Source organism: Acipenser ruthenus, chromosome 6 (genome assembly GCF_902713425.1).
Source record: "Acipenser ruthenus chromosome 6, fAciRut3.2 maternal haplotype, whole genome shotgun sequence".
Taxonomy (NCBI): domain Eukaryota; kingdom Metazoa; phylum Chordata; class Actinopteri; order Acipenseriformes; family Acipenseridae; genus Acipenser; species Acipenser ruthenus.
Window position 1 is genome coordinate 23,655,697 of NC_081194.1, and position 13,722 is coordinate 23,669,418.

The 13,722-nt window shown below is 37.6% G+C and overlaps 1 protein-coding gene and 1 pseudogene across 1 annotated transcript; one reads left to right on the forward strand and one right to left on the reverse strand.

The window, feature by feature from the left end:
* Positions 1-514: 514 nt before the first annotated feature.
* On the reverse strand, positions 515-7,748 carry LOC117411249 (DNA-dependent metalloprotease SPRTN-like; annotated as a pseudogene).
* A 176-nt stretch (positions 7,749-7,924) lies between these two features.
* On the forward strand, positions 7,925-12,563 carry LOC117410834 (exocyst complex component 8-like). The gene has a single exon (XM_034017694.3). It carries the CDS (start codon positions 8,083-8,085, stop codon positions 10,135-10,137), a length of 2,055 nt encoding a protein of 684 aa, XP_033873585.1. The 5' UTR covers positions 7,925-8,082; the 3' UTR covers positions 10,138-12,563.
* Positions 12,564-13,722: the final 1,159 nt, after the last annotated feature.

Consider the following 13,722-nt stretch of genomic DNA (forward strand, 5'->3'; position numbering starts at 1 on the left):
GTCTAAAAATGTCTACATTCAGATCATGGAATATCTCAAAAAGTTTCTAAGAGTTTTTAACAGATGGCTTCAGGTGAAAGAGAGATTGATGTCCTTTGAATGTAAACATCAATCTGTCTTTCCTACTTTCACCCAAAGAAGAGACATTTTAGGTCTGAAAGCTTGTGATTAATTTTTGATTAGTCCAATAAAAGGTATCCCAATGGAGGGTATTTCTAGCACTAGTGTAGGTAAAACAATTTAAAATATACTTCAAAAAGGTTTAACAATAGTAAAGTTAATATACTGATTATCACAATTTGTGTTGTGACATATATAGTACAAAATGTAATTTATTTGAAATAGTTAGGCAGGGCAGCACCATTGCACCAGCACAGAACAGATCAACAATTGCTTGGTTTATTTACCATTTTTCAGCTACGTTGATTTCCAAACAGGTTTTACTTAAATTTTGCAGTGTAGGTTAATTTGCTGTTTTTATCCTGGGAAATAAAACACAATAAAAAGACACAACTTAATAAAGTTTAATTTAATTTATATTTACTACCGAAATAAAGATTTTAGAACTGCAATTTCACACACACACACACACACACACACACACACACACACAAAAACATTAACATAAAACACTAAAACCTTAAAATAAGGATCGACCGTTTCTATCTTGAAAGTCTGTCCATGCAAAGGCTCAGCAGCACTTTTTCAGTTTCATTGGGAATGAATGTCCAAGGCAGGTTCAGACTACAATCAAATGATCATCTCTAATATGCTGTAGGCCTGCTCAAACTAATAGCATTCTTAGTTTAGATGCATTTGCAAACTACTTCACACATTCAGTTGTACCCTAAATTATTAGATAAACATCTTCATTTCACAGCAAATATTTCCATATAAGAAAGCTTTATTATAAAAGGAATTCAATTTCAAGGCAAAATCATTGATGCAACTATTGAAAACAAACCCACTGTTATTCGTGTAAGGTAAAGGATAAGAACCCAGATTACAATTGGAACGCTGTAAATAATGAGCTTACTAAAAAGCAATCTAAGGGATAGATCTGGAAATGTCCTCATCAAATAGGTAAATTCACAGTTTCATGGTTTGGTAGATTCAGGGATAGTCATTATTGTAGCACAACTGTCAGTTTTAAAAATACAAAAAAACGTTATTGTTTTAAAACAGCTGGGTATAAAATATGGCATTATATAAGACAGGAATCTAAATGGTCATTCATTTTGGACTCTAAAATGCTAGCTTGGCACACAGGACAACTAACTGTTATATTAGGAGAGGTCAAGGGGCCGGGGTTAGGATGTGCAGCTGTAGAGGGAATGTTTGCCACTGTGTTACTACTGTGTGTGTTTGTAGTAGTTGACTTTTCCGATTCTTTTTTGGACTCCAACATGGTGTCAGTGTTGTTATCTTTTTAGGGTTCACGTCGCTTCCGTCTGCTACAGCCCTTTCTGGTGATTTAGAATTAAATCCATCAAAACTGATCCTTTGTTGTAACCCCAAGAACTGATCTGGTCATTTCTGAAGGTTTTTTGGATTCCATAGCAGTTCCCCTTGCCTCACCTTTTTCCGGCGATTTAAAGCTTCGGGAACAAAAAGCATCGACAATGGACCTTTGCTTTGCCTCTGCAGAATGATTTTCTGGTTTCGGGAAGTTTGTGGCGCTTGCACTTACCCCAGCCTTTCCAGGTGGTTTAAAGCTTTTCTGAATTGAATACATTGTAGACCTCTGCTTTACCCCTGCAAAATAATTCAGATTTTTCAACTGCCCATTTGGTGGCAAAATTCTTACAGGGGATCCATTAACATTTCTAACCACCTTACTATTACCAACTGATCTTTTGCCTGATGACTGAGGTTACTTCGATGGTAGGTTTGTGTTACCATCGAGACACCAGGAGTTAGGAAACAAACTGGCAGTACGGTTTGTTTGAGACGAGTGGAGCTGTTCAGGCCATTTTAGCCTGCCATTCCCTCTTGCCTTCGGGCTATGAGAGCCAAACAGATTGCTGTATTCAGGTGGTTTATCCACACTGGAGGATTTCTGGGGTGACGACCCCCGAGAACGTTTTCCGAGGACAAACCCTTTTCCACTGAATGGGATTCCTATTCAAATGTCGACACTGTTAGTCTTGCCTAACAAAACAAACAAAGAAAAGTATGTTATTAAAAAAGACACAATTCTGCACAATGCATACATGTTATACTTCCACAGCCACATATACAGTATACATAGGGCTGGAAAATATATAACCTATTACAGTGAATAAGGTGTGAATGGGATATACAGCTCATTTACAAAACTGTTGAGATAGTAGATCTGGGTAAATGTTTTATTGAAAAAGAAAGGGTATCAGTGAGGTAGATACTGGCGAATAAAACAAAATTATGTACTGGACTAAAAACAACTAAAAAGGTAGCTTAAAACATTTTACGTAGCAAGCAACACAACAACACTTATTGTGATTTAGCATCAGACACTCCTTTCAATGTATGCACATAGCTTGACACAGAAACTGAACTGAAAAAATAAATTTGGTTTACAAATACTTGTCTGTCAGCTTAATACTCAAGGGCAAATTGAACAGAGATCTTTTCTTTGTTGCTACATAAATTTGAGAAAACTGAGGCCAACTCCAAGTTTGAGCAAAAAGCTCAACATTCAACAATGACTAATGGTTTATATTCTATTACAGAGACAATTAGAGAACAAAACAGCCAACCTAGTAGCGACACCTGCTGGGTCACACCTCACATTGATTCAGCAGAGTTCAGTTACAGTGCACTGTTAATCAGAGTATCCGGGACATGATAAATAAGCTAAATGTAGACTAATATCCATCATTCAATTTAGTTTCATGGACTAGGACTCTAGAATTATCACAATGTATCTGTTTCTGCTCCCACACTGAATGAAAAATTAAATGTTTTTTTAAGTTTGACTGTAATGTGATTTTGTGTATTACGTGAATGGTAAATCTACAATCTTGTAAACTATTCTTATTTTATTTATTTTTTTCCTGGTTTAAAAACAAATAAATAAAGTAAGGGTTGTCTTCTAACCTTCCTATCAGTTTATAGCAGTGGTTAGAGCAGTGGGTGAGTCACTTACCTATGCAATTAAAGTAAATAAAAAAAACATTTAAAACTGCAAGGGTGATGTAAAAAGTGAAATGACCCTACCTGTATCAGGTGAGGTCTTGCCACTGTCTAGTGGTTTAGGAGCTTCCTTCTTGTTAATGGTTTCTTTTGTGTTGGTTTCTAGCTTCTTGTCAGTCTCTCCCTTCTTTCCTTTCTTCTTGTAATTCTCAGGCTCTTTGATTTTTACATACTTGCCCCCACATGTGCGCTGGTGCTCTGCCCACCAAGTGTCGTTGGCAGATGCCACTCTATTTATAGATCACATAGCCAAAGAAAGACTTCCTAGTTTGGCAGGGACCTGTGCAATGCCACCAGTGCTGCCGGTATGGTAAATCTGTAAAAGATTACGGCATGCTTGATTACTAATGCGATACAGAATAGTGTGCCTTTTATAATAAACTCTTACTTGGTTGTTTTCTTATGTGTTGATTTTTTACACTAACACTAAACAGCCCCCCTATAGGCAGAAGGAATCCTTTTCAAAAATCATTCTGTCCTGGCAACAAAATTATAACTTACAAATATTCAACCACACACTATTAATTTAAAAACTACATTGGTCACTTTAATTCATTTTTCTACTTATTGATGTTGAACAATAAAAAAAAAAAAAAAAAAAAAAAAAAAAAAAAACTTTAGATACTTATCTTCTATAGGATAGCAAATGTCACTTTATGAGGGAATAATGGCACAGGCTAACATTGTTTGTGTGCAAGGCATAACCCATACAGACCCTCATATCTATATACAGGTGCACTCCACTTATAACGGATCCTGTTAGAACGGAGTTCCGTTTACAACGTATTGAGGAGGCATGTCCCTGCCAAACATGGGTTTCATCTGGGAATTACTCTGGTTAAAACGGACCCGTTTATAATGTATATACTGTTTAATATGTACAGTTTTCCTGTTCCACTGGCAGGTCTTTTGCACAAACAAGTTACATCTGGGACAGTAAATGACAGTCATAGCAGCATTTGTGACGTTTTGTACAAATAATAAACTCCTGTTCTTAGGCAGTTAAGCTTTCTTGTATATTTATATTTAAGGTACTTCTGTTTGTAGTTATATACAGCATTTCAAATTGTGTTTACTATGTACTTTGTTTATAAAGTACTGATTTCCATTGTCCCTTGGAGTCCGTTATGAGTGGAGTGCACTCAGGGGCGCTGGAACTAGGGGTGCGGCAGCACCCCCTGGATTGAAGTGCTGTGCACCTCCTTCCACCATATACAGGGGTTACAGTTTTGTTTGATAGCTTTCAGCACCCCCACTATAAAAATGTTTCCAGAGCCACTGAGTGCACCTTTATACTGAATTACTGTTGATATACAGCGAGATGCATTGGCTGATCAGCAGTTCCACAACAGTCTACATCATAAGCTACCCACAATTGCTGAGAACAAGGGGTCCTGTTCGAGCTAATATAAAATATATAAAGCAGCTCCTATAGCAGCAGAACGACATTGCATAACAGAACAGGCAACACTGTCCAGTTAGCATGTAATTACATTAGAACCTGTAAATGCATGTTAACGAGACAGCAGCTGGTATTCAATGCAGTCTGTATAGGATACTGTACTTCCTAGTGGGAGGCCTGTATTTCTGATATTTACTTACTGAAATTTTGGTCCCAGTAGCGCTATTTATTCTATTCATATGCTTGCAGAACTCTGGTCCATGTCCATCACGATCTTCGTTGTTTAGCGTGACAAAAAGCAACGCATGAATCATTTCATGTAAAAGAATCTGAAAACAAAATAACACTCTTAGATTTCGTATATTATAATTCAGGGGTGTCCAATCATGGTCATGGAAGGCCATTCCACTCCAGGTTTAACAGGTAAAATTAGATCATTAACTACTTCAGTGTCTGGATGGAGGTTTAATTAAACAATTTAGAACAGGGTTGGAACAAAGACTAGGAGTGAAAGGGCAACTTTGGCCACCCCTGTTATACTTCAAACAAGTACATATTACATTAACAGTATACTATTGCATTTAAACACTCAACATACTGTAGAGCAGAATACACTATAGAGGCTAATGCCATGTTTCAATCTGATTCTTGGGCCACTTGGACTCCCACCCCTGGCATCAGCAGCTGATTGAGATCAATCAAATCTCTATCGGGACTCCCACAGTCCCAGTTCGGAATGTGGGCTGGCAGAGCTTGAGCAGAACTGGATCAGAGAATGCTGCATTCCATTCAGAATTGTATGTATTGTTATCAGGTCTTTTTAAAAGCAATCTATATGTACCTGGAAGTGTTTTAGGAAGAATCACAAAATATTAGCTTTCAACTCAATATAGGTGGGGCCCACGATGGATGAAAACAAGCCCCGAGCAAAGGGGCCATGTTTGAGAGGTCATCTCTTATTATTCAAGATATCTTATTGATACTTCCTGCACACACAAACATAGTTTAGTAATGTGTGAACATATGACCTATTAGTGACCACTGATGTTAATGTGATGGAGCCAAATGTAGAAAAAAAACGCAATGACACCAATAAAAATGCCAAATTGTACTCACAAGAACTCCTGTTTCTCCAGGTTATCCAACAACAACAATGACCAACTATATGCATTGTCAGAGTCACAAGGTAACTGATATGAGCCCCAAAGTGAACGTCAGGCCAAAAAGGGCACCCCTTAAGCACTCCAGAACTCAAAAAGGATAGAAGATTGTTTTTAAAAGGCTATGTCATACAGCTATATTTTCAGGGAGGTCGGGTTAATTGTAAACTGTATTCTTCTACCTAAATATGGCACACACTATTCTTAAAAATGGCACACTTTTTGTACACTTCCTAATGGTATTTCATAGGTTTACATATATCTAGATAGCAAATAATTAATGGAACAGCTAGCAAAACAAACTATGGTTTCCATGTAAATTATAAGCTAAACTATGTCCATTATCTACAGTATTGTATACAATTTGGCAACATTGTATTTGTATCCCTCTCTAGAGGAGACTGGTCCCAAGGCCAATACAGAAAGGTATTTCAAGAACAGTTTGTGTCAGCCATTTTAGTTTTCTGAAATAATATATTAAAATAATCATGTGCCAACAATGTGAGCAGCAAGCCCATGGAATGACCTAACAGTTATTTATGGGACAGGTTTCTTTTGTCATAATCACACCCAGTTATCACCTTGCTCAGTTTTCAACCCTACCTAATTACAGAGCTGGAATGAGCTTGAGAATCTGCTCTAGTGGCCAGACCCTGGGCTTCCTGGTCTTCAATCCGGTTTAGAAAAGCAAGTATAGCAAAAAAAATCAACAACAAACCTCAACCAGATCAAGTCTTGGTCTCCGTTTCAGCAGCAGTTCACTGAGGCGGATTGAGCACAGGCCTCCTCTACCTTCATAGCACCACAGCCCTGCACACCTGAAAGTCCATCACTGGCTAGCAATTGAGTGTCACATCTTATTTTGCAATCAAAATTCAGAACAGAAAAACACATAACTAGAAATGATCTACTGTACATTAATTAATTAATAGGCCACCATTAAATTCAACTCATAGGGCAGATAGTATTTCTTCTTGTAGGTGTGTCCAAAATGTAACACTGTGAAGCCCATTTCTGTATCATAAAGGGTACAATGCTTAGCCAGCCCTCATTATTATCATATGTAGTGAATTAGGCGTTGTCGGACAGGAAAACAAGAAAACAGAACCTAGTTACATCAATAAAATAGCTGGAATCAAAAAGTTGATCACACAATAAAGGCAAACTTCTTGCAATACGTTGTATGAAAAAAAGGGAAAGCAGAGTTTTGAATGAGCATGCCTCCTAAATTAACTAAGGATTTTTTTTTTTAAAATTGTATTTATTACATGCATTTGTATATCTGCTGCAGTGATTTTTTACTGTGAATCAAACACTTACAATATCACCCAAGCGCTCCATTTGACTTCCACAGAGGTTGCCCCAGAAAAACGTGTCATTGAGCTCTGAACATCGCCCTGAATGACATCGGCGATGGGGGGTCGACGGTCTCACAGGACTCATTTACAATGGACATCGGACTCTCAGGGTTGAAGGATGAGCTTGAATAACTAAACACAATTTGACCCTGAGTCGATTCAACTTTCCTCTTTTTAGTTTCATCGTAAATACTATTGTCAATATCGTTCCTTAGGTGGAACGTTGCTTCGTTGTCAAACTGCTCTTGTAACTTTAAAGACAACAAAATCATCATCCATTATAAAGCTCTCACAAGAAGCAATGCCAACAAAACAAAATCCTGCCAACGATCAATAAAGTCACTTCTTCAGTCAGTTGAGAACATAATCATTCTCTACCTCGTTTTTGTATTTGCTTTCTACTTTAAACTGACCATTTTAATGACCCAGGTTTAGTTTTCTTTCTATTGCCGGGACCTGGCAACTCCAAAATCTAGCTGATGCAGTGGCAAAAGAGTAAAAAAATAATATTTTAAAATCCGAATATCCTGTTTATAAAAAAAAGCACTAAACATTACAGTAGCTTTTCAAAGGTATTCTGGGGTTGATTGGTCCTCCCCTGTGTCTCATCGTTCTGACGTTTTCTCTGCTGTCCAACTATAACGTTTATTGAAGTTTCTACTTTTATTTGAAATACAATTCTGTCATATACATCTTTATTCTGTTTCTTTTTTAATATAACACCACCACGCTATCCAAGTGTGCCTTCACTGTATTTAATGTAATGCTATGTGCTTCTGGATGAGTGCTTCAATATTTACTTTAATAATTTATTGTTGGCCATCAATGAAGTAAACACGATACCATGATTTCACTGGAAGTTGGTCAGCTTCTGGTTTGCTGAAGGTTTTCCGGTTAGTTACAATTATAAATAATTAAAAAAAAAAAAAAAAAAAAAAGGCCCATACGTTACAGAGATCCAAGTAGGCGGCTGATAATCTGAAAGAAAATGACAGATACGGGGAACAAGCTGCGTAAACAATTGGAATCTGCGAACTGCGATCCCAAACAGTATGTAAAACTGCTCTCCCAGCAATCGGATGGAGACCGAGACCTGCAAGAGCACCGTCAAAAGATACAGACTCTGGCCGACGAAACGGCTCAAAACTTGAAGAAAAATGTCTACAAAAATTACAGACAGTTTATTGAAACTGCCAAGGAGATTTCCTATTTAGAAAGCGAAATGTACCAACTGAGCCATATTCTGACTGAGCAGAAGAGTATTATGGAGAGTATCACCCAGGCCCTGCTGTCCACAGACAAGGATGAAGCAGCGAAGGAAATGCAGGCAGCTTTCCCTAAGGAGACAGAAGAAGTTAAGCAGAGGACCCTGACCACACTGCTGGAAAAGGTAGAGGGGTGCAAAAACATAATGGAAACCCCTGGAAGGTATTTGGTTTATAATGGAGATCTATTTGAGTATGATGTGGATAATATGTCTCAAATCCAAAAGGTACATGCATTTTTGATGAATGATTGCCTTCTTGTTGCCACCTGGCTTCCCAACAGGCGTGGGGCAGTGCGATACAAGTACAATGCTCTTTATGATTTGGACAGTTTCGCTATTGTCAACGTGAAAGATAATGCACCCATGAAGGATATGTTTAAAATCCTGATGTTCCCAGACAGCCGAATTTTTCAGGCAGAGAACAGCAAGATTAAAAAGGAGTGGCTGGAGATCCTGGATGAAACCAAGAAAAACAAAGCGATAAAAGAAAGGCACAAGAAAGAAGAGGAGCTGCCACATTCACCTGTGCGCCAAGATATGTCCAATAACCCATTTGACGAGGATGAGCAAGTCGTCTGTGAAGAGATTGTGGACCTGAGCATGGAGTGGATACAGGAGCTTCCTGAGGATTTAGACGTGTGCATTGCTCAGCGGGATTTTGAAGGCGCAGTGGATTTGCTGGATAAGTTGAACGAGTACCTGAAGGATCAGCCCTTGACTCAACCTGTGAAGGGGCTCAAGGTGAAAGTGGAGGAAAGGATTCGGCAGCTCACAGAAGTCCTTGTTTTTGAGCTGTCTCCCGATAGATCCTTGCGGGGTGGCCCCAAAGCCACCAGGAGGGCCGTATCCCAGTTGGTCCGGCTGGGACAGTCCACCAAAGCTTGCGAGCTCTTCCTGAAAAACCGAGCAGCTGCCGTACAGACAGCCATTCGCCAGTTGCGAATAGAAGGTGCCACTTTGCTGTACATTCACAAGCTCTGCAACATCTTCTTCACCAGTCTGCTGGAGACAGCCAAGGAGTTTGAGATGGATTTCGCTGGGAACACTGGCTGCTACTCTGCATTTGTGGTGTGGTCCCGCTCAGCCATGAAGATGTTTGTGGACGCCTTCAGCAAGCAGGTTTTCGACAGCAAGGAGAGCTTATCCACTGCTGCAGAATGTGTGAAAGTTGCCAAAGAGCACTGCAAACAGCTAAGTGAAATTGGGCTGGACCTGACATTTACCCTCCAGTCCCTTTTGGTTAAGGACATCAAAGCTGCACTTCAGAGCTATAAGGAGATTATAATTGAGGCCACCAAACACCGCGATTCTGAAGAAATGTGGAGAAAAATGAACTTGATGACTCCAGAGGCCCTTGGGAAACTGAAAGAAGAAATGCGGAACTGCGGGATTAGCAGCTTTGACCAGTACACTGGGGATGGCTGTTGGGTAAACCTCAGCTATACTATTGTTGCTTTTACAAAACAAATGATGGCCTTCTTTGAGGAAGGGCTGAAACTATATTTCCCAGAGCTGCACATGGTCCTCCTAGAAAGCCTGAGGGAGATCATTCTTGTTGCTGTTCAACACGTTGACTACAGCTTGCGATGTGAGCAGGATTCTGAAAAGAAAGTCTTCATTTGCCAAAATGCTTCATTCCTGTATGAAACTGTCCTCCCAGTAGTGGAGAAAAGGTTTGAAGAAGGAGTTGGGAAGCCTGCAAAGCAGCTGCAGGACTTGAGAAATGGATCCCGTCTGATTCGTGTGAATCCAGAGAGCACAATGTCAGTTGTGTAAACAGGTTGTTTTACCAAACAAGCCTGTTCAAAATTGTGTGCTGTGCAATTGCTAAGGATTGAGTAGTATATAGTAAACATAGTGCTATTATGATTGAACTTTTTTGCATAATGCGATATTGCTGAAGTAATTTTTGTGGTCTATAGTATTCAGTAATACCAAACATTGACTACCACACTAAAACGGGTTGATATTATACAAAACATGAGTTCCAGAGTGAAAGTAAAACACACCAGTAATGTTCCAACATTATTCTTTTGAGTTGTTTATCAGTAGTTGCCAATTGTATTGACCTTTCATAAAAATGGTGCAAATTGCATGCAAGCGTAAACTGCTTTTAATATTAGCCTTCACACTTACAGTAGACCAGATACTGACTTTAAAACTCACTCAAAAAGCTGGTAACATGATTTGAATATATTAATAGTACAACTATTCAGTAGGATTTAGCTTTTTCTCCATGCAGTGGAGCTTAGAAATACCAGAGCTGCTGCACTTCTTTGAGGAAAATGACCAAAATGACTTATGATGGCATGGGAGTTGTTTCAAATAATCAATGAGGGTGGAGGTTCACAATGTACATTTAATGCCTATCCACCTGCCACAATTTCAATAATACTTTTTTTTAATCGCTTGACAGCCTAAAATGAATAAATATATATTCTTTTAGGCTGTCAAGTGATTAAAAAAATTAAGAGTGATTAATCTTGAGATTTAAAAAAATAATCTCAATTAATCTTGGTTTTGATCACATATTTAACTTATACATTATTATTATTATTATTATTATTATTATTATTATTATTATTATTATCCAAAAAACAATCCAGCATAAAAACCCTGTTTTCCTATTTCTGGATCCTATTTGTTGGTCCCTCTTTATAGTTTTATATTTATTTACAATCCAGCATTTGTTGTTAAATTGTTTGAACCAACTGCTAAATCACAATGGAGTCAGATTATTAGTCACCTTACTGCATTTAAAATTCAGTTTTCTTCACTCATAAACTGATGTTTTTCATTGCCGTTGAAATAATAATTATTTGAAATTCTCTTTTATAAATAACTTGAAATTGCTTAAATAAAACAACACATTCACTGGTTATATCATCCATAATTGTAAATAATATTATTTAAAAGAAATGTGTTTTTTTAAATAAAAACAAAGCTACAATGTTGATGGGTCTGCAGTCAGTAGCTATTGACTTTGCAACAGCACTGGTTATAGTGTCGTACTTCATGGGTTTGCAGCGATCCTGAATTTCTAAAAGAGTACTCTGTCGAAACTGACGTATTGTTGTCTAGCAGATGAACTACTAGAAAGTGTATTTTGAGAAGTGAAAGCATGCTTAGCAGCATGCAGGTGGTACAGCAGACTAGATTCACTTCTGTGATCCTGGAACTCACTTTGACAGTAGATACAAGTAACCCTCTTTTTATCCAATGAACAGTCAGGAAATTTAAAAAAAAATAAACTTCCCATTCACAAGTCCTTCAATTTGAGTGCTTTGCTACATAATGCGGTTCTGTGACTAATTTTATATTCAAACGATGATATATATATATATATAATCCTTGTCTGATAGTAAATGCAGGGTTAGTGTTTTCTTGTTGCACCCAGCCTGTGTGTTGTTGAATTAACTATTTTACTATCACTGTAATTGTGGTGAGATGTCATTAAAACTGTTTCTCCATTCTCTGCTATGCACATTTAAAAAATATATCCCAGATATTTGTAGTTTTTATTCCATTTATATAAATATGTATTTCTCACAGCTGTTTCAAAACCACGTGGTTCCGTCAATTGTGCTGTCTTAGAAGATAAATCTGAGGTCTAAAATAAATATTCCTCTGCTAGGACAGCTCATGCTTAAATCATGAATCAGTTTTACAACTCAGTTTACAAATGTTTTGCAGCCTATACAAAGAAGAAAAATGGCATCTTCACTTCCAAAATTATTTTAAAAATATATATAAACAGGATAATAAAAGCAAAAGTTGAACACACAGTTACTGTAGCATGTAGATGTACAAAGCATTTTTTTCAAATTATGCTGTTGGATTACTGAGGCATCTTATTGCAGCAGAGCTAACCCTTTACTAACTGCAAGGTCATCACATTTCTTTGTGAATGGAAACCAGTGCCACCAGGGTCATGAACTGAGGTTGCATATTTGAAAGGAAAACTTTGATGGCTCATTGGGAAGTGAAGATGTCATTTTAAGTGTTAAGTCAGCAAAGTAGCTAAAATCATACTGTGAGATTGCTGCTTATCAAAAAATATATAGTTTTTTTTTTAATTGTTTTTCTTTCTTTTCTCTAGACAGAAGCACTGTACCAAGGGGATGTATTACACACCCTACAAGTCAAATAAACATAATCATTGTAAGAAAATGTAATAAAAACAGCTGCTCTTTTTAAACATTTACTTGCATTACTCATTTGTTTTAGTGCTGATGTTTCCACTTCAGTGTCAAATCATTTAATCAAAATAAACATGTATTGTTCTACTCAGGCTGTTAATACCGATGAGCACTACTGTATACAGAGTGAATTAGAAATGATGCACCATAGGGACATAACCCAATAGCAACAAATGTACAATGACATAAATGTTCGGTTCAGGTTGTCGATTTCTCCAGTATTAATTACGTCAGGATCATCCATACGTTGAATAGCTTCTGTTGTATAGAGAATAATATTTCAAACTTCCTTCTGGGGGGGCTGAATATCAATGTAGCAGTGACTTTACGGACCATCTTACCCCTTGGGCCTACCCCTTGGTCTAACGTCTTGAACAATAGGGAGAATTTTCCAACAGCGTGGCCAGGCAGTGTCCCCTGCCAAGTGAGTTTTAGGCAAAATTTTAATATACCATGTACATGCATAAGCAATACATAGATTTCTGATAAAGACAAGCTGTGAGGGTTGCCCTGAACTACTGGAATCTTATGACCCGTGGCCCATATTTTGAAGCAAGTGCAAAGGCATACTGGGGTCAGATTCCCCTAGAGTAGCATCAGTTATACTATTCATTTTTAAAATGTGTATTTCATCAGGTTTAGCTGCAGTGTCCCACAGTTAGTAGTGTGAATCATGGATATCTTTTTAATACATTTTTCAGAGTTTATCCTTCTGCACTTGGCTTCATCAGAAACAGTTTTGGCATATCAATTTGTTTACAAACCTCTCTGAACCAAACCTGCATGTCCTGCCACTCCTTGAAGCAGTATGAGGGTGTTTGTGTGACACACTAGCACAGGGAATCCAAACAGTAAACACTAAATAAAGGACAAGAGATTACATTGAGAAACAGCCTGCAAGAAAAGGAGAGAAAGAAAATATATCACAGAGGGTTGTTTTTACTGTGAGTTCCATTCATATTTAGTTTGTATAAATGTGTATTTTTTGTATGAGATGCAATACATAGGAACTGATAAATTAAAAGATGTCTCTCACTATTTATTCATTGAAACAGTCACAATATCCCGAGAATTTAAATTTCGTTTTTGCTTTTATTGATAAAAAATGAACATATTTCATCTTAACATTATGCACAATATTTAAATTTGTGTAACCAATAAG